General features: G+C 43.5%; 2 protein-coding genes across 2 annotated transcripts in view; both read right to left on the bottom strand.

Moving 5' to 3' along the window:
• Nucleotides 1-13,107, bottom strand: part of LOC8051494 (adhesion G-protein coupled receptor D1) — a 215,315-nt gene extending 202,208 nt beyond the window's left edge. The window contains exon 1 of the mRNA XM_029995101.4: nucleotides 12,913-13,107. The gene's annotated coding sequence lies outside the window, so the exon portion shown is untranslated. The remainder of the gene's footprint in view (nucleotides 1-12,912) is intronic.
• Nucleotides 12,514-22,075, bottom strand: part of LOC120840234 — a 31,554-nt gene continuing 21,992 nt past the window's right edge. The window contains exons 2-3 of the mRNA XM_040210644.1: nucleotides 13,817-14,122; nucleotides 12,514-12,519 (exon numbers count right to left, since the gene is read on the bottom strand). Of these exons, the coding sequence (XP_040066578.1) occupies nucleotides 12,514-12,519; nucleotides 13,817-14,122 (312 nt within the window). The remainder of the gene's footprint in view (nucleotides 12,520-13,816; nucleotides 14,123-22,075) is intronic.

Genomic DNA, 22,075 nt, shown 5'->3' with positions numbered 1-22,075 from the left:
AGTGTTCTCGAACAATCTTCAAATCTGTGAAGATATGATATTCAATGTTTTGGGAGGAAAGGGCTTCAGAGCAGGTACTGTAGTTTGTTGTCTCCTCTGAGTGAGAATACAGAGTGTGCGCTCTCTGTAGTGGGCGAGAGTTTCCACGTTGGAGAGAAGCGGGAACCGGCCCTTTCTTAAAAGGGGTCAAGTCTCATTGAGCTTCGGGACAAAAAGAAACGCCAGTCTTTGGAGCTAGTCCCGCAGTTACTCGGCCTCTCTTGCGTCGTGCCTGTTCGCTTCCCGCGCTTCGTAGCAGTGTTGTTGCAGGGGGGGCTAGAGAAAATTTTTTGGGGTTTCGGACTCTACAATTCCTTTACTCCCCCCCCCTCCTTTCCTACGCCACATGCTTCCCCCTTTTTGCAAATATCAGATGATCTTCCAGAATCTTATCTCTTTTGTGCAGTAATTTGAGTAGAAGTTACTAAAAAAAGTAATTAAAGGTGTCTACTAATTACCCAAATAAGCATGTAATTGAAAGTTACTAAACTACCCAGAAGAGTAGTTAAACTACAGTAACTTGGGTAGAGTAGTTGAATTACGTTCAAGTCTGCTAAATACCGTACCAAAGTAGCGAATTATTTTTGAAGTTACTTTTATATTTTTATAGTAACAAGAGAACACAAAAATGTTTTGGTTAGTTAGGGCAATTATGTACTGAGGATGTATGATTTCTACTTTGAGGTTTAGCACTGTGTGAGCTTGATTTTGTAGACATTGCTTGCTTGTTAAGAGTGTTGCGCAAAGTACATGAAGTAAAGTACAAAGTCAATCAGAGGCTATATACCTCAAGGAGAAGTACAGCGAATGCAATGTACCTGAAGCAGAATACTATGCATACAACATGCTTTTGAAGTAAAGTACAGACACTTTTTAACAGAACCTTTCATGGTGCCCTTTCGTAGCCTATTTTTTTACTTTAGTTTACCTGGTATGCATTACTCCAGAGGCAATTGGAGGAGCATCAGTTTTTTTTCGGAAATGGCGACAAATATTGTATAAATTAAAGTCGCCACAGAGCAGTTGTTTTACACTCGCTGACGAACTATTTAACACAATACTATTATAAGGCACATAGTTTTTATAGCCGCCATTACTTCACTCAGAGAAATGACCAGGTGACGACTCGAAAGACGACAGCGCGTTTTCACATGAGGATACGCCATTTTTTTTTCCAAATTTAGGGAATGTACTTTGAAGTCGGGAATTTCACTTTCTTCAAAAATTGTCAGAAAAAAAAAGCTTTAGTAAAGAACAAGTACACGCTCAGAGAATGTACCTCGAGTAATAAAAAGTTTTCTAATTCTACTTGAAATAGTACTTTAATACAATGTTATTGAAATACTGCCACTCCCGCTTTTTTTTTCTTATTTTTTTTTTGACCGTTGGGGGAATTATTAAGCTTCACGAACAATCTTCGAATCTTGGAAGACCTGTATATTTTGAGTTTTGGGAGGAAAGGCAACGCAAAAGAGGTCACCTTTGCGTTCGCCTTTCGCACGGGGTTCTTTGCTAAAGTACAGCACAAACTGCGGGAGCACCAGACGGGCTTCAGAGCGGGTGCTGCATTTTGTTGCTTCTTTTGACTGAGGCTACAGCGTATACACCTCCTGTATCTGGCGAGATTTCTACGTTGGGGAGAAGCGGGGACAAGCCCTTTCTTTAAATGCGCCAAGTCTCCTTGAGCTTCGGGACACAAAGAAATGCCAGTTTTTGGAGCTAATCCCGCATTGCATGACTGGGCCTCACTTGCGACGTGTCTGTCCGCTCATTTTTGTGCACGAATGTTTGGTGACCAGGAAACCTAATAATAAAATTCAAAAGCAATTTGTAATTTGAGTTAAAGTTACTAAAAAAATTATTAAAGTAAACTACAGATTACCGAAATAAAAATGTAATTAAAAGTTACTAAACTACTCAGAAAAGTAGTTAAACTACAGTAACTTGAATATAGTAGCTGAACTACGTACAAGTCTGCATATTAGCGCTAAAGAAAAACTGCAGCGGTTCTGCATTTGAGGAGAAACACTGAAATCAGCCTTATTTAGCCACCAGGATTACAATTATCGAGATTATTTTTCAATTGTGCGCACGGAGGCTGCAGAAAATCATTCACAAAGTACCGTTTAAGCACCTCCTTCCCGGAGAATGACGTAATATTAGGAATTTTCGGAATTTCCGATCTCGGGCATCTCGAGCGCCTATCAAACATATGCACGCGCACCCTCGCTGTTTAAAAAAAAAAAGGTAAAAACGAAAAGACGTCGGGACTGATTCAGTGCGAGGGAATTGACCTGGCAAGCTTGCAAGTACACCAGCTGCCCATACGAGCGACACGCGCTTGGTGGCCGAAATATCCTAGTATGACGTAAGGACTGGCCGGAGGTTTGTCGTTTTTTCTCGCATTTAGTTACATTTTCTTCGAAAACAACCATGATAGTCAGATTCACAGCATAAAAGTACTATGGAACTCACCTTTAACACGTTTTTTTCAAGAACCTCTTCAGCTTCCCTTTAAGAAACCGAAGTTTCTTTAATGAAATGCGATGCTGTCTTCTTCACTTTAGTGTCAAAGCTCATTTAACTACTTTTTCGACAGTTGTACATTTTGCAGAACTTTAAATCTCAAGTTTTAAGTTCTTGTTCTGGTGTCAATAGACCTTCTTCCAAGTTTTTTTGAAACCGAGCTTTTCTTTACTTCTGCGACTTCAACCAAAGCTTACAGACCAACCCTATAGGGCTTACAGACCTAGTTGATTTCCACTAGTAAGAATGCATCATATGAAAAAAAAACACACACACAAAAACAATGAAAAAAACAAACACTAACACTGGCAAGACAAATGAGCAACTTCAACTGCTGTCTTTTGTTAAAGGGCAATTCCACTTAAAAAAAAGAGAAAAAACGCGTGTGTGTCAGTTTATACAGCTGGAAGGTTTTCTGCCTCAATTTGCGTTTGGTTCTCAGCTGTAGATGAGTAATTTAGCCAGTGCGGTACAACCGCTAAACTGGGGTCTTTAAGGTTCATGTGGTGATACACGACTTCACGCCGGTGTGATGCTCATTCATTTCAAGACAGACAGGGGTCGGGATCTAACTCAGGATTACTTGGTACTGCAGCGCGAGCTTTCGCTCCACATGCTCCAAGCTGGTGCGCTAAAGTTACGGAATCCTGGTAATGCAGCGCCAAAGCTCCTTGTATGGTCACAATTTTGGTCCGTGAAATGAGCAATTTCTCCTTTGCCCCTTTGTTCTTGGTGAGCCGACTATATTTGCTGGTGACGGGTAGCTTTATGGAGACGTTTCTTGTATACCGAAATTTTGCCATCCACACACCAGCGAAACAAGCGTACATCTTCGTACCACCACCACGCGCTGTGTCGATGATTGGAGGCCCTAAAAAATAAGATTACTGTTTTAAAATACTAAAGAAGAACGCTATAACTGTAAGAGATCCGTGGAGATGGGCATGATTGATAAGTTTATTGGATACACATTGCCAAACACGCTTATATTGACGAGGAACGCTTTCAGTACGATGATGCTCCATGGTAATCTTGGCTCGACTGGTTTAGAACGACCCAGCTCTAATCTTCGAAGATTTGATTGGACCGAGATGGCGGTTCCCATGGCAACGTAGACAGATGAGCCGATCGCCTTGCGAGGTTTTGCTCGTCTGTATGTTAGTATCTGTTTGTGTCCGGCTTGCAGGTAGGGAAGGCAATGGCGTGATTTCCCCTGAATCCAGGAAATTTATTTTGCGCTAGCCCATTCGGCCACCGAACCCTCCATCCCATTTGGAGCATTTTGTTTTCTCTGAGATATCACACGGGTCACATGTTCTTATTAGACATAATTTGTTTCCTCTGCACCAGTTTTTTTTTTTTTTTCAGAAAGAAATGCAATAGCGTGACGCTGTATAATAATTTCTTGGAATCAGGCGATCCAATTCCGCGAACAAAGAGGCGTCGTTCGGCGCCCGTAGATATGAGCGTTTCTTTTTGCATGTGTTGTAGCCCACGTTGCATCCCGTCACAAAACAGCACCGATCTGTCCTTTTCTTTGCAGTATTTGACATTGCTGTGAGCCCTTGTTTCTTCGGCACAGCTAGCAACCACACAATATTGTATCGCTTCACACACAACGCTAAACAAGAAGAAATAGTCACACCGACAAGCCCAAAGCCAGCCTTGCTAAACCGGCCTCCTGGCCCCGCTGTGACTGGCAACGCCACCCCAGGCCCCTGCGGCAGAATTTTGCCACACGACACCCAGCTACTAATGAGAGGCCGACGCGATCGGCAGACCTCCCAGTTCTGGTACATTTTAGCGAGCTGAAGGGGTGAACGCTGCTCGGTTGTTAATCTAATGTTTTCTCTGCAATTGCCTTTGCGGGGAAAAAAAAAGCAACAACAAAACAACGGCAACAACCAACGCGTGTTTTGTAGGTCATGAATGTAAATGATTAACCATAAGCGGTATTTAATTATTGGACAAAAGAGTTGCACGACCCTTTTAGAACCCGAAACACAAGCGCAAAAGAAAAATAAGAAAAATGCAACAATTTTGAGACAACAAAATTTAATTGTTTTACACTAATTAAAACAACAACAACAAAAAAAAAAAAACGGGGAATTCTATGCACTTAGGTCATAAATGATTTCGTGATACGCATCTTGTCAATTTTCGTACGATGAAACGCGTGGTTCGCTTAAAGAAATCGCGGGGAACAACAGTTATTACTTCCATAGCTCCGTTACCGCGCGAGTTGCGCTCTGGGAACCTGTGGGCCAAAAGCGGAGCACGTATAAATTTTGCTTCCTACTGATTCCCACAATGCATCACGTAGCGTTACGCCGCGATAAGGCGCTTCGAGTTGAATAAATTTGATCTTCCTTGTCCTATGTTTCGCTCAATTATCGTTTCTTTTTTCACATTTGGTACAGCTTTAAAAGGACAGTGCAAGGGGAATTTTCGTTTTCAATATTTACGGTAAGAAATGAAAATTTTATAGTTAATAATGCTTGATCTCGTCTTTGTAAACTTGGTGTCGGATATGATATAGCTTGTTTTTTTTTATGTTTTAAATGCAATGCACATACGAAAACAAATGTTCTTACGCACACGTAGTGAAACGCAACAGACACTTAGATGAGTATAGTAAAACATATTATTTCGCTCCTTCTAAAATACTGACTGCAATTAACAACAAAATTAAAGTGTGTGAGGTCTTTTTATTTTAAAATATAAAAAAATTAAGGCACCATTTCTAAGGAGGTAATAAAAGTGTCTGAGCATTATATAAATATATATATGTATATACGCATATATATATATATATATATATATATATATATATATATATAATACAGATTCTAACTAAACCTAGCTAGTTGCATTCTAAATATCCTAAAGCATAGACATGCCAAATTTGGTTGCGGTGCGACAATATTAAGAACAAAGAGTATTCTCGCAATCTGTGAACATGTCCCAAAATGGCAGAAAGAGAAAACGACGTTCAAATGTTACCATAAATTTGTAGCTACACCCTTTGGCAAAAAAATAAAAAAATAGTGAATAATTTCTTATAGTAATTGAGGTTACGGAAGAGTTTAATAGAGAGGAGACAGCTAGGCCAAGTTTTAAACCCAAATGTAAATGTCGGCAAAGTCACAATTTGAAGAACAAAGCACAGAAAAATAGGTAAAATGTAGTCCGTTCTCGGTTGCCGGGAGGTCTTCAGATGCGTATTTGACTAATTTCATCATCATAACCGGCTCTTATTATATTTACACATAAAATATAAAAATTCAAAGATACAGAAACAGCATAAACCCAGAATTCAATTTCTTTGCAAATACCATTGTTTTTCGAACCGCTCTTTTCTTAAAGCTGCATTCACACTGGCGTTCTCATCGCAACTGCGAAGCGGTCCGCTCGTTTTAATCATGAAAAGAGCGTGAGCAAATACCGTGTAAGCCAATATTGGCAAATCCCGCGGAGAGAAGGCGAAAAGTGATCGCAGCGCCCCTGGCAAGCTCGGAGTCTCCGCTAGCAGAAGAATTCTCCACAACGCATTGGTTTTGCCTATCTCCGTCTGAGGCGACCAATGAAAAAAAATTGTCACGGGTATTCGCTGCTTTGAATATTGAAAAATAAGTGCCGCCTCATGAGTGAAGGACCTTTTCTTCGCGTGGGAAAGATTTTAGAGCTTGTAGGGAGCAATTGTCGGGCTCTCCTGAAGAAAACACTCTGTCAGAACTTACGTGTGCTAGGCAAAACACGAATGTACCTTCGGCCTGTTTCTTGAAAAAGGGCAATGTAAAACAATTTCAAAACAAAGCTACGTTTCAACTTTATTGTTCTTTTCGATCCATTCGTTTTGTTGCTGCAATTGCAATTTCTCATTAATGTATTGCTTAAAATCTTCGCGTCGAATAGGCGAGCTGGCTAATCCCGATCGTCTCCGGGTAAAGAAGCAAGAGGCAATTTCGAACCACGCACGTTACTGCGATGTCAGTATGCTCCGTAAGAAGTCGACTGTGCACATGCAAATCTGATGCTATTACTTAAACTGATAAAAGCGGAGTTAAAAAAATGCACTCGTTGGACGGTCGTGCACTCCCTTCCATTTTTCAGTCTACTTTCTTTTTATGTTTGAGGAGACGCTGCGACGGCCGCGGTCTTTCTTCCTCCTGCGTTTATGTTTTTTGTTTGCTTTTTTTCTTTCTTGTATTTACTTGACGTTCGAACCATCGCGTATTTTGCTTTGCCTTGTTTGGCTTAGTTTTTACTTTCTTTCCTTCGCTTCGTCGCTTACTACCACCGGTTCGTCTGCTACCCTATGCCCAGACATCTGGAGGACCGTCTGCAACTTTGTTGTTATAGTGTTTTTTTTTTTCTACATTCATCTATGATCACCTCGGTAACCGAACAAAAGCTCACCGGAAAAAAGCTCACCCGTTTTTTCACAGACCCGGACAAAAGCTCACTTCATTTTTTTTTCGCTACCCGGGCGAAACACGGGCTTAAATAAAATGCGGACGCGATGGACATTGCACCATTTTTAGGTGAACTTGTAGCCCAACCCACGCAAGGGCTTACTAAGGCAGATCTAATGCCATTTCGTCGAAACATGTTTTAGAGAACGGACACGTTTTATTGAAGCACAGTTTAGAGAAAGCAGAGCGTCAGTTTAGAGATATGCCGTTTATCGAAAAGGGAACGCTATTTAAAAAAGGCTTTTCTGCTTCGCGCGTGTATCACTGGTGCGCGTGTTAACCCAAGCCCCCTGCTGCGCTCCCACCGTTTCGCGGCGGCAGTCTGCGGCGGCTCATTACAAAAATGTTAACTCACCTGGCTTATCCATACACGCCGCTTTGCGGTGGCGGCATTCGCTAAAAGGAGGCTCACCGCCTTTTCATCTAAACTTGGTTTCTCTAAAAGACCAACATGAAATTTTCTCCTGATGAGCTTTTGTCCGGGTAAGTTAAAAATGGGTGAGCTTTTGTTCGGTGAGCTTCTGTCCGGTGAGCTCTTGTCCGGTGAGCTTTTGTCCGGGATTCGATAGCCTCCTATAATTGCCTCCTTTTGAGTTTGTGATCCGAAATCTTCATATGTACTTTTTTATACTTAATAAATATATTAAAAAGTGTAAGCTCGTTACGCATTTGTGTAACGAGCTTAATCTGTCATGTGTAACTGTAAGGGAGCAGGTGGCTCCGTCAGGCTGTTGAACAGATTTTTTCCTGTGTTTCCTCCATTCCTGTATTGAATGGAAATTAAGCTTTATCATTATATTATTATTAATATTTCTATTCGGATTTATTTGAGTACGCGGTCACGTCTGCTATCAGTCATCGTTGGTTGATCAACCGGCCGCCTTCGGGCATACACCAGTGCACAATTGGAGATAGCAGGCAGGCCATGCGCTGCTTACCACTGCAAAAACAAGCTTTTGTGATGTAATGGAAAATTCTTCTTCCGCTTCCCGAAGACCACAACAAACGTGAGTAATTAAGTTACTTCAAATTAAACTGGAAGATTTATCGAAGTCCGGCTTCATGATCGCCACTGACGCCTTAACAGACGATTATGACAACTCCACGGAGATCGCTGAGAACTTCCCGAACGGCAGAGCAGGTGTACTATTGAACACCCGGTCCCATGTAGTCGGGTGGTCAGCCAGTCAAATTTGTTATCATGCTTGCTATCAAGAACATGGAACACCTCAAAGGCATTCTGTTTAAGAACAAGAAATATTCGTACGCGAAAATGACCCCACCTTAAGACTTAGCTCGTCACTTAAGGGGTATTCACACGAGGGAAAAATCCCGGGGATTTCTTTCCGGCACGCGCGCATCACGAGACAAAAACGCGAGGCTTTTGCACATCGCAAAGCCTGACGTTCTCGTCCCGGTATGCGCGTGCCGTGGAGAAATCCTTGGGATTTCTCCCTCGTGTGAATACCCCTTTAGCAACATCAGCCGTACGTTCCACACACATTTCACTGATATATTTCACCAGAGAAGGCGTTCAGCTGAAAACGCACTTGAGGCCGCTGATTGACACTCAAAACAAAGGCACGGTGTGCAAGGATTGCCTGGACATGTACGTCAACAAGTATTCGAATTTACTTTTGAACTGCTTCGCCAAACGAGTAAATAAACAACCTGCCAAAGCCACTAGGTAGAGAAATGTGAAAACAAAAAAAAAGGACACACACTGCTAGCACGGAGCAGATTGCAGCGTGCGGCTCTTATTTACCGGGCAGTGTGAGCTGGACTACGTTATTCCTTTCCTCCGCTTTGTTCTTAGTTCCTACCAACGCCGCGAAAGCAAAGAAAGAAACGTGTAACGAGAAACTAAAAATAAGGGATGCTCTTCTTTTTTTTTTTAATAGTTTCGTCATGTTGCTTCCGCTTCGTTTGTTCTGGACTTAACACCAACGGCGAGCACCACATGCTAATTTTCAATACTCCTACTTGGAGGCATGCGGTTTAGAGAAGCGCGTTTTAGCGAACGCCGTTTTACTGACCCCAGTTTATCGAATCCCTTTATAGAGAACCCAGTTTAGAGAAAATGGCGATGAGCCTCGTTTTAGCGAATTTGGCCGCCGCGAAGCTGCGTGTACGGGTAAATCGGGTGAGTTAACAATTTTGTAATGAGCCGCTGCAGACTGCCGCCGCGAAGCGGCGGAAGCGCGGCGGGGGGGGGCGGGTTAACACGCGCAGCAGTGATGCACGCGAGAAGTAGGAAAGCCTTTTTTTAAAAAAATCGTCCGCTTTTCGATGAACGGCGTTTCTCTAAACTCAAGCTCTGCTTTCTCTAAACCGTGCTTCGATAAAACGTGCCAATTCTCTAAAACGTGCTTCGGTGAAATGGCATTCGATCAACCGTAGTAAACCCGCTCCTACCTACGCCCCGCCCCGTGCGATCGTCGTCGTTAAAGGAGCTCTTTTCTGGGTGATTTGTATCTTTGTATCGACTGCTAACTTTTTTTTGTCATTCGCCGTTGTTCGCGACTGTTACCCATTTATATTTATTTTCGTCTGGTATCCGGACCCCATCTTTTCTGCAAAGTTCGGAAAGTGTTTGCACGGTCATTTGTCTCGTTACTTTTTGTTTTTTAAAGCTGCAGAGGCTTGTGCGCTTGCTCTGGAAATTTTAACATGTTGTTTGCGCACGTTTTAATAATCACCTACCTAGGTAAGAAATTGTGGCAACGCAGTTTGTGACAGATAAACAGTAACCTCTTACGACGTAGTGGGAGTAGCTAAACACTTTTTTTCCCCGCTTCCCAGATGCGCTTCAACCGTGTGTGATCTCCCTGAGTGGCGTTTGAGACCTCTGAATAAACTGCTATATCTTTTTTCTGCGCGCGTTGTTATTTGATTGCCGTTGCAGTTGGGATCAGTGGATTCCGCTTTGCAAGCGCACTGACCGTAATGAATTGTTTCTGCTGTCGGGGTGACGAAACGGGGCACGCAAAGCTCAAGAACGTCCCATATGCTTCTATTGCGTCGTCTGCTTCCGTAGACTCCGAGTCCGCTAGAGGCGCCACTGTCACGTTCGCCGCCGCTACCCTAGGTTTTCGGAGGAGTTTCCAGCATTGACGAAGCTATATCGTATTTGGCGTGAGTTGGCGTTGAATCTTAGAAGAAATTCACCCGCGATTTATTTGTAGTTTTTTCCTCATAGATGGCGCAGATTTGGCGCTCGGGGTTGGCTCGGGTCACGTGCTCTTCGCGCCAATCTAGGCTAGCTACACGTCGAGAAATTGAGGGAGAGGAGGATTATAGAAGCATTTTTGTTCTTACAAACGCACATCACATGAATGAGATTGAAAGATCGCAGAAAACATCTGGCGGACTCCAGTAAGGGGAAGTAAGAAACCGCGTTTACGAAGTTATACGTGCTTACGCGGAGCAACTCCAACGAAAAGATCGGCGTAAAAGGCTAGACTCCATGAAACGAATATGCTGCAATAAATCGACAAATTTTGCCCGGTGGCATTCGGTTTGGGCGTAATATCAGCACAGTGGCTGCTACATCGCGCGGAAAGCAAGCGTGCCGTTGAGCGACGTTCGTCAGTTATTCGTTGCATAATTTGCTTCATGGAGTTCAGCCTTATAAAAAAAACGATTAGTTTAACGCTTCACAGCAGGCTACCAACACATTCCCACTTCATCACAAGGCGGCACGATGATATGTATCACATTTCGTTGCCTGTGCGATGATGCATCTATAGTGATGTCCGGAGGTCTATCGATACCTTTGCCGCACGAACCAGTAGGGATATGGCTATCAAAACAAGCGCGAGCCGCCCGCTATTGGCGTCCGCTCTCGTCGGGACCAGGCGGAACTGCGTCACCTTCCGGAAGGAGAACTCTTTGACTCCAGAAGCCCCAAGTCCGAGGACAGAGCTCCGGAGTTTGACTCGAGTCTCGAGCACCGAAAGTGCACGTGGCGCGTTCAATGGGAGGAGTGACTCGAGTCATTACTCCGAGTCTCTACTTAACGCACCCATTTTTATCCACTGTAGATGAGAAATTTAGCCAGTGCAGCATGAGTTCTAGCCTGGGGTCTTTAACGCGCATTACACAATACTGATACATGACCGCACGCCGGTACGATGCTCATCCAGATAGAGACGGCAAACACCCCATACCTCCACGCTCAAACGACTAGATCAAAGGACACAAAAAAAAGTCTTTCATACCGCGTCCAGGGTCCTGGGCGACCGGCGCTGTAGTGTTGCGCTCGTCGCAGCTTCGCCTCTTGGCGCCTCCAGATTTCGCCACCGCGGAACATACGCGCCGACAGCTGTCAAATGTTTGTTTTTATTTTGGTGTTTATGCTCGCTGCACAAAAACGCGAAATACACATATTTGTTTTATTATTATTGAACTTTTTCTTGTCGTCGCTGCTGTTTGTTTAGTCAAAACTGAGCCGCTGGCGCCACCGTCGCGAATATTTATTTACTTCTTGCCGCCACGCGCAAGAGGGCGCGGTTCACATTTATTAATGCCGAACCGTTTCTAACGAGCCAGTAACCGCCACATCAGATTACAGTTCCGTGAATATCAAATGTTTAATTTCTGTTACAGTTTTGTTTTGGTTCAAATAAAATGATGATTTTGCAACGGCTTTCGGTTCTGATTCGGTTCGACACGCTGGTTAAAAGCTACATGTTAATCGAATATGATTACTACACCAGCTTTGTCACGTCTCGCGGCGCTAGGAACGACACCTTGTCCGTTTACAACTATTCAGTTTTGGTTGGTTCACTGAGGGCCCGTCATTTTCATCCTTGAAAGAGCATAAGCCAGTCTGCGACAATCAAGCCATCAGTCATCTCCAGCGCAATGATGCTGTTTCGAGAGCCACTTGCCATGCGCTACCGAACTGCGCCATGAGCCCGTGGGTCCTATATGTAAATCGACACAGCTCGCAAAAGAAGCGAACCCGCGAGCCCATTTCATTTTCACTTCATTCCAGGCAAAAAAAACATATAATTATATTCCCATTCGATTCTTCCGAGTGCTGCCGACATTTTATTCCGATTCCATCTGGGGTGGCAAAAGTGCGGATTCGGAATCATTCCAACTCCGGAGTGGCAACTCCGGAACGCTGGTTCACACTCCATTTTGTAGCACCAACCAAGGTACACGCTCTCCACTCACCTAGAAGTTCAAGCTGGCTTCAAAATCCGCGCGCGCATTGGCTTCCGCCCCGTGACGTCGACTTCCTTTCGACTTTGTCTTTTACTACTCTCCTCCACTCTACGCGGCGGGCTTCCATTTCTACTGTTTTGTCCACGGATGGACGCCGTCAGCTTTTCTCTGTCCTATGGGTACTACTAATGCGAACGCAATAAAAAGCGCGAGCCCGATCTCTTGCACTATTTTTTTTCTTTACATACGACATTTATACCTCTAACCGGCATACATGATCTCTACCTAACATTGCCCACTACACCTGGAATGAGTTCGAGCGAGTGTTGGAGAATATTTTGAAACGAATAAATAGATGATAATCTACCGTTCCACTTCAAGATCGACCGACGCAGCCGACACAACCACCATCCGATGTAGAACATCGAGCAGCGCCGAACATCCATTGTCATGGCGCTCGTTGTCTATACGTGGCTCTGATATCAGCGGCTAAACCAATCACGCAAAGAAAAAAACGCGGGATGGTGGCGCGTTAATTCACCGTGCCCATTTTGGTTTAGTTGGTGATAGCAAGCGCGCAAGGACGACGCGTGCCGTGACGGTGCGCTTTCGGCGCAGCTTGATTCGCTCCGTCGAGTCGTAGCGTCGGCTGCGGTTGAGCCGAAAGCGAAAAGGAGCATAGAGTAAGTTCCCTCACCAGATTTCGGATGTTGGCAAGCCTCTCGAGGCGGCAGTCGGTGTAGTCTGATGTCCCCCAGAGACCCGAGCTGTAGCAGGGTCGGTAGACGGCACCCTGGTATCCCCCCGGGCAAGGGGCCGTCGCCACGAGGCCGCCCTCGGTCTGGTTCCACTGTAGACCGGTCGACTCGGAGCCCGCGTCGCACCGAGTCCCCACCTGACCCATACGGCAGCACCGTTAACAAACATGGAGTGTACGCTAATAGCGTTATTATAAACATACACCGATACAAATAAACATATTGGAAGAAAAATAATAAATACAAATGTACCCCACAGCCGGAATGGAAATGAAGCCACCCGAATGTAAAATTATTATTATTCACATCCTTATTCCTATCAATACAAGATATATCCTATCTGAAACCGAAGCTCGATTATCTCGCGGCATCACACAAATAGCCGGAATATTCCGTTTGTAACGCCTGTCCTTTTTTTCTTCGCCTAATCTCCTTTCGGACAAACAATGCCTACCCTGGCGTCCTTTGCAACTAGACACCAAGGAAGAGAGCTATACACAAATTCAGTTTCTTTGCTAAATTTGGCGTGAAAATTGACGTGAAGTGACCTTACTTCACGGGACCTATACCCCACTTTGTTTTCACCGCCACATTTGCCGGGGAAATTGATGTAACGTGACCTATGCACCAAGTAAGTTTCCTCCTCAATTAAGAGAGGAAATATATTTAAAAAAAAAAGGTTTTTACTCACTTCCTAAAACGACTGCTTAATTCCCGTTAAACAAATCTAAACGATTGCTCCTTAAGTATTGCAATCAAGCATTATAGGAATTGAAAAATAAAGTTAGCAACTATTTATTTCCTTTTTTTTTTTAACAGACGCAGTACAAACGTTTGGAGTACCTGGATAGCGGGATAGTCCTCCTCGGCCGGGGATTCGGTGGTTGTGAGCGAGGGAGCAGGGGGCACCCTGCCGGCACTGACACGTGGTGTCGGATTCTCGCTGGAAGAGTGCCCATTCCCGGAAGCTGCCTGGTTGGACCGCCCGGCCATCGCGGCGACGTTAAGCCGCACAGCTGCCTTCGCCGGAGGATCCGATGGCGGCGCGCTCGTTACAGCAGCTGCTGCTGTTGCCGAGGCATTCGTCCGCGAATCTCGGGAGGACTCCTTGCCAGGTTTAGAAGTGGAGTCGCTCGTCGAGTTGGAACCCTGAGTGATATGGGCAAGAGGAGAAGGTCAATGCAATTCCTAGTTGCGTTTGGTGCATCAGGTATGCGAATCACTTTTTCTGTCAAAGTGAAGTGATATTCCACAACGAAAATTGGCATAGAAAAGTGCGTGCAATAATTGCAAGATGGATTGAACCAACTGGTATGGTCAGGCAGCCCCGCGCTCATGTAGCGTGGTGTTAACAAATGAGCTCCACATAAGAAGCACAAGCTATTAGGAGGAAATCGAGTATAATCTTCTGGAATTGAAGGCAACGTTTTAGTGCGAAATAAAACCTGAAGATTTGTTTTCAGAGTAACATCAGACGCCAACTCCGAAGATGTTATTTTAGTGCTATGACAAGCAAACCTACCCGTCACTATTTGCTTCAATTCAGGCGGTCATTTCGAGCATTGGAAACGAGAATGCTTATGCACCGAGAAAGTGAGGAAGAGAAGGCGCGAGCGAGCGGGAACTTCAGGAAACTGAGCTCTGTTTGAATTGATTAGTGGGTAGACCTAAATCTTGCAGCCTTTGTGTCCATTACGATGCTGCAGGAGCGCGTCTTCGACTTGTGTGTCTAGCGCCCTATACTGCCCATACATCAAAAGTGCTCCCGAAGTGGCTAAAAGTGACGTCACAAAAGCTGAAGTGCCCTGCTGTTGCGTGTCGCGATCCTGGCGGTTGGACGTAGAAATGCTAACGAGAAGCTGCGAGCAGCACTGCGAGTGCAGCTGTCGTCATGACGTCCCCACTTCTGGCTGCCAATGTTTCCGTGGACTGCCACACTGGAGAGCGACCTGCAGGAGGACAGGTGTCTGTCACGCACACCACAGCTGTTGGGACGCAGCCAAGATCGCGACTGGTGAGAGCACGACACTTCTATGACGTCATCAGGCGGAGATCAATGGACCACTTTTTTGGATGCGGTAAACACCCCAACACCTCCACTGCACTAGTCGACCGCGCTAGAACGCGGAACGCAGACGTCCGGCGTTTGGCTCTCGCATTCGAACGCGTTGGGCGAGTGCAGCGAAGACAATGGCAGCTACCTTTAGGTTGGCCTAGAGTCACTGAGTGTTTCCAGAGTGCCGAGTTCTATTTAGCCCGCTTACCGGAAGTTCATCCCGCAGAATTCAGTTCTGCCTGACTGGTTTAGCCCGTAGCGGAAGTCATCAGTCGGCCATTTTGGAGCCAGACCCATAACAACGAAAAACGTGCTTAAAACATTTTGGCGTTACCACGGCTAGGGCGGATACGCACGTGTGGGAGCTCTGAGCATCGATGAGTTAGGACCAAACGGAAGGTGAGTTGATTTTCTCTAAGTTTTGTTTATATCAAGTATGCACTAAATTGGTTCGCTAAAGAAGACTGCCGGCCCGTTTGCTCGCTCCGGTTGCGCTTGTGCTGCGTTTCAAACTACGCCCAATGCGCTAAGCCTAACATTGGATTTCGATGTGTTTCGAGGGGAGAGAAAGAGACTAGACAGCGAGAAGCTCTTAACGAAGGAAAGAACTTTAATAATAACAAACCAGTGTCGCCACAGATTAAGCAAGTGGATTAAAGAGCTCGCCGAGGACGAACGCCCCACTGTACACGCCTCGCTTCGACCGTACAGTACAGCGCCTTTTTGGAGACGGGCTGGAGCATGACTGTTGCGACGCGACTCGGTTCTAAAACGAAGCTTGGGAGTTTCGGTATTCTGGGAACATTCAGTAACTCTAGGTCTGCCCACTAATCACTCGAATCACAATCTGGTGTTCTGACGTCACCGCGCGCTCTCGCTTCCTTCTCTCCTTGAGTTTCTCGGCGCATTGAGCTGTTCTCCGCACTAGCAGCGACTAACAGCATCTACTACCGAATTGTAAAGTCTTATCTTTGGCAAGTTACTTGCTCAATCACATTTTCGACGTGCCAGTGGGCTGTACAAATATAAAAACGACTAGGAAAATACTATCCTGAATACATTTCAGTAAGTTTTACTTTTATTAGTTTCCACGCCACTGAGCAAAGAAGGGTGTACTTCCAATTAGAACTCAAAACTTATCGCAAGTGGGTACGGGCTCGGAACATCCATGCCAAGGTTCAAAAACAAATTAGTTGCACCAGGGTTAAAAAAGAAAAATGGCGGGCTACGTGTTAAAAACAGAAAACTTGATAACGCGAGTCGGTGTGCAATTATTGTTATTATTAAAGGATTTTAAAATGTTGACTATTCCTGCATCGAGTCTGCTCTAAGTCCTAACACTTTTAGAAGTCTGCAGCCAATTGAAAAAAAAACGTTGCAGTAGCGTTATCTTTTTCACTTTTCTTTTTACGTGACAGTTGTGATTGTTAGGGGGATCTCAAGGAAGTTGCAAAGGTGACTGCTTTGCACTTTATATTGTGTTTGTGAGCTGAAACAAACATGAATGCTGCGTTCTCATTTTGCACTCTAACTCACACGGGGAACATTAAACATTTTCAGTTTATGCACGAAGAAAGGAATGTCCAACAAATGCACGAAACAACGTATGTCCAACAAATGCACGAACAACAAATGTCAGTAAAATGTATGCCTATTTGTAAATTCTCTTCTATGGTTCTAATTATTAAGTCTAATCATCATGAAACTGACAACAACCATCGCCACGTTTCTTTACTTTGTGTTTTTTTTTTCTTTTAATGTCGCTGCACAAACGTTTTTTTCGAGATTAGCTTTATAAAACAAATCATCGTGAGGAGCAAGATTCTTAAACAGAACGCCAGTAGAAAAAAATTGATGGGCAGTTTTCGGTTATGCTGTGCAATTACTGTTTAAGGCCGCGAACAAGTTGATGTGGTATACTTTGACATTTCAGGAGCGATCTACGCGTATAGGGTCAATCATGGTACGCTGGCGCGTAAACTGGATGATTTGGGACTGTGTTCACTTAATTGCAATTATTTATGCGCAATTTGTCTGTTCTCATATATAACGAACTCGCGATTTTGTATTTATATGGAATGAAACCAAGCCGCATCCACAGCGTTCAGATCCAGCATGCTGAATGGAAGAAATCTAACGTGCCATTCACCACCACCAAATCCTGAAATTGTCCTAGTACCTGTTGAGGTTCTTCAACATCAACAAGCAACGTCATGGAAGGTCACCTAATCGAGCGTGCTAAAACGTCAAGGGAAAATGCTTACGGGGCGTAATAACAGTGATAAATAAGAAAACACCACCTAGGAACCAAATCAAAGATCGTCTATAACAACACCAACCTCGTCAGGATGACGTGCATCGGAAATATTCAGCCATCCAAAGAGTTCTGACCTTCGACAACCACACCACCTTCACGTCGGCCGCGACCTGAATCACATCAGCAAGAAGATATGAGCCAAAAAAAAAAAGGCTCCAACGTTTTTGTTTTTTTCTTTTGGCCCTGAAAGCCATTCTGAATGTATCCTCTCGAGTCATAAACTTTCCAGAAGTTAGGGCCTTCCTTGCAATGGAACACCTGCTACAGTCGTCAGAAGATACTTGAAATAACAGATATATGATCCCAGCTAATGAAAGATTTATAAGAATGCTACTGGACGTTTCCAGATAAGATCAAACAACCATGTTTAAAGACCATTTTTAATTTTGATGAAAAACATATGTTGCTGGCTCCATGCCAAGCAAAATAAAAACTATCCTTGTTCCATGCCCAGAACCTGAGCCTGTGCTGCCTGTGAGCGCCAACAGATCCACCCTGGAGAACCACACAAGGCAATATATATATATTGCAAAAAATAATAATAATAATCGAGATTGAATGAGGTTGTCTCTAACTTAATATATATGACAACGATTTGGAGAATTGCGACATCCAATTTGGGCATGCTCATGTTACCTACGTCAGTGAGGGTGCAGCAAGACACTATAAGAACAAATATAAACTACACGAGCTGCAGAGCAACAAGTACACATCAGCGAAGTGGATTTTTTCCGTGACATTACATGGCAAAAGTGCCTGCGATGGAATCAGGAGTCGTGTCAAGCACTAGGCAACGGTGTACAACCTCCGACGGCCCACAACGTCGATGATCAAGTCGGCGTCAGAGATGGTTGTCCCACTGAACACTAAACTGCCGAACGTGAAACTAATCCACCTCCTGAAAGCTGACGTCAAAACGTTCAGAGACATGAAAGCAAAGGAGTGGTACTCTGTTTCCGTCGTGCGTGGATTTCAGTCCTGTCACCTGTGGCAGTGTACGCGGTCGGACACTTCACAACCACAGCTGTTTTAGGAAGAACAGTAGACGCAGAAAAGATATGCCTTTGAAAGTAAAGTCTCCTATGGCTGTGAAAAGAAGATCGAGGTCGGGAGCTAGCGAAGAAACGAACTGTGATCGCTACAGGAAAAACGGGGAAAAAAATGTTCCTCCTCGGAGTGCCAGGAGAGCATCTTAACCAACTCAGGTCAGCGTACGGCAGAAAGAATCCACGCGACAAGCACCGAATGTGCGCACAGGATCTTGATTCATTAAACTGGTTTCAATAGTACCATTTTAAACAAGAGTTTTTTCTTATCACCATTTAAACATGGTCATCAGCAGCCCAACCTCCCTACGAAGGGTGGGCTCCGAAATTTACTGATCCGCGAAATCTGTATTTAAATCGTTGACTTGTGCTTCAAACTCACCTGTAATCTTTCGAATGAATTCTTATTTTTCACGAACTCCTGTCACAGTGCTTTCCCTTCACAGACTTCCTGGATTTTTCGACCCCTTTCTTGCCTTTGTTTGCGATATGCAACCTCCTATCTTTCTCTACTCCCGTTACGGCAATACTTTATATTTAGCGCTCTGTAAAATAAAATAAAAAAGTTAAATAAAAAAATATTGAAAATAACTTTTGAAGGTCCTGATAGGAAACATTATGGGCCTTGATCTGTGAAAAGTAGAAGAAAAATTAAGATGGCCTTCATTTTAAACTGATTTTCCAATTATTGACAAATCGGAAACCTGTCTACATTTCAGTGGATTTTTTTACAAAGGTTATCGCTTTCATAGTAAACAGGATAACTGGGCGAGTTGGTATGGATTCATAATGGAACAGCGCGAATTTTCGCAAGGACAGAGGAAGGAACTGGACAGCGCTCGTCAAGTCCAGTTCCTTCCTCTGTCCTTGCAAAAATTCGCGCTGTTCCACTACGTATCGGTTTCAGTTTCAATGGCGATTTATGCGAATATTGATCAAACGCGTCCAAATCATGTCCAGAAATTTGAATTTTTGAGTTTTTTAAGGTCCGGATCGATAAAGCTTTGAATTGCTTTGTAACCGATTATACACGTTTACCTCCTTTTATTTTATCTACAATCTCTGCACAAAAACAAAAACAAACCAAAATAAAAACATTAAACCTAAGGCACAACAGTTTATCTTTTACAAATAACCAAATGTACGGTTTCAGACAAGTCGCAAAAACGTGCGCATATAACGACAGCGCCTTTGTAATTTTTGTTCCTCAAGAGAAATTTTATTTTCAGCAAAAAAAGTTTGCATATGTTTTTGCGGTAACATTACAAGTAAAATATATATTATGGTAAAAATGAAAAATGTCGACGGAACATGGTCGTTCGATCCTATCTGAAAGCGCTAAATACAGGCAATCTCAATCAATCGGTATCCTTCTTTTTCTTTAAGTATTTTTATTTTCTACGCGTTGTGAGGCCCTCCACGGCGGCGGATCTGTTGGCGCTCACAAGCGGCGCAGGTTCAGGTTCTCCCGTGCCCTACCTCCTGTATCATGTTACCGCCAAGGTTGTAGGCTGATCTGTTTGCAAGGTCGCTCCGGTTGCTTCCTTTACGTCGCGTAGACGGAGACGCTACACGCCGGCTGTTGAAAGAGGCACCGCGAAGCGTGTTACAGGGTGGCACCCTTGATTGCTCAGGCCCACGGGCACTTTTGGGTCGGTTGTACGTGCCTTCCACCTCTGTGCTGTCAATTTGTCTTTTCCTGACCACCGCCTAGTATTTGTACGCTATTTAATAATAATAAAATTGAGAAGGGCGGATATGTGCACGCCCCATTCATGGAAACCGCGTTGGCCATATTTTTCGCTTCATAATTTCAAAGCCACATCATTTAGCATTATATTTTTGCAGACTTTGTTAGTACATTATATAAACGACGATTTCGGCAAGTGTGAAACTAATTAAAGATGACTTTTCTTTTTATTGATTTTCAAATTAATGCGTATTTAGTTAAATGCCCCATGTGTGAGCGATTCTTGTAAATTTCTCCCGCTGACCAGGACAATGATATTTCATGCAAAGATGAACTATATACAGGGCAACACGCTGGCAAACTTTGACGACCTTGCGTTTAGAATATATGAAGTAAAAAATCTTTAATCCACAGCGTTTTAGCGCAATGTCCAGTGTTTGCGAATTTTGTTTCTCAAAATAACGACCCTAATACTCGGCAATTAATATTTTTTGTCAATCCTTCTTATGCCTAATTTGTCAATAATTATTTGTAGACTGTGAACCAAAACAGTTTTCTTCTTTTTTTTTTTTTTTTTTTGGGGGGGGGGGGGAAGGAAGGTGCCCGAAATGTCAACATCGCGAGTTGCGCAAAACGCGCACGTGACTGAGAGGGTGCTTCCGATTTTTTTTTTTTTTAGCAATAACAATTTTTTTTGAGAACAAGGATTAATTTTGTTTTTCTTGGATAGGCATGGAGCCAGCAAAATATATTTTTTTCATCAAAATTAAAAATGGTCACCGAACATGGTTGTATGGTTGTTCGATCTTATCTGAAAACACCCTACAGTATTTGAATGGAGCGCACGGGGGTTGAGGTTAAGTCTGACTTCCGTCAGTTAGCTTTTGAGTATAAATACCCCATTATTCTTACATGCGAGTCAAGAATTCACTCCTTCAAAAATATATATAAACCCTCGGCAGAATGTCTGTAGAAAATAGTGTATAGAAGTTATGGATATTCGAATAAAAATGCTTCCACTTTCCTCTCCACTCTGTATAGCGTTTTTGGCGTTTTTCTCTTGTATATAGAGATTGGATTGAAATTGTACACAATGAAGAAATTCTAACAACGTTTCTATTGCCTTGCTAAAGACAATAGGACAGTTTTTCGCGATAAAATATAAATCCTGAACGTTAAGTTTAGGAATGTCACAATGCATCCATGGAAGCATGCATTCTCCGCTTGCCTTGTGAACAACGCTGATGCCACAAATACACACGTAACAGAGCACTCATAACACTATTGTCGGTGCCCAGTTTAGAGTGAAGTGAAAGCTCCTCCCAGCTCTTTCCACTTTAACAGAGGGAACGCTGTAGAGAGGCGACCTCCTCTGCCGGGTTCGCTCTGCGAAAGGGGCGGGAGGAGCTTCCACTTCAGTCTTAACCTGTGACTGACTATAGCAGTGTTGACTGCTCCTCGGCCGTATATACCCTACAGTTGAAAGGCAATCATTTGAGCAAAGACAAGCTCAAATAACAAAAAAGAATTACAAGTACCTTGCTTTTTACTCGCCAATAATTTATACGAACTGTACTTGCTAACAGTTGGTAAACCGTATCTCCACCTATAAAGCATTTCAAGAAGCGATAACTATTTGACACAGTCGAAAAAAACTGTCTCCGTAAGGAGGCTCTATCTCTGTGCGATGTCGCTTCTCCGCACTGCATCTTACTATTCTATCAAGACTAATCTATAGAAATTGTATAAAAATATGGTGACAGAAAGTTAATTGAAACGTGGTAATATATATTATACACAATTTATATCGTCTGTACTCTATAAACTTCGGTTAAAAGAATGTCTATAAAAATCTTTTGAAAATTGTCGTTGCGACGTAACTGGATAGGAAGTTGAAACAGTCGTTAAATTGCAAGTAGAATTTCTATAAATGGCATATTTTTTCAATTGTAAGGGTTAAACGTTGTGATCGTCCGGGTACGAAAAATATTTT

This window comes from Ixodes scapularis, unplaced genomic scaffold (genome assembly GCF_016920785.2).
Source record: "Ixodes scapularis isolate PalLabHiFi unplaced genomic scaffold, ASM1692078v2 PGA_scaffold0__279_contigs__length_252992795, whole genome shotgun sequence".
NCBI classification, from domain to species: domain Eukaryota; kingdom Metazoa; phylum Arthropoda; class Arachnida; order Ixodida; family Ixodidae; genus Ixodes; species Ixodes scapularis.
This window is presented reverse-complemented; position numbering and strand designations above follow the sequence as displayed.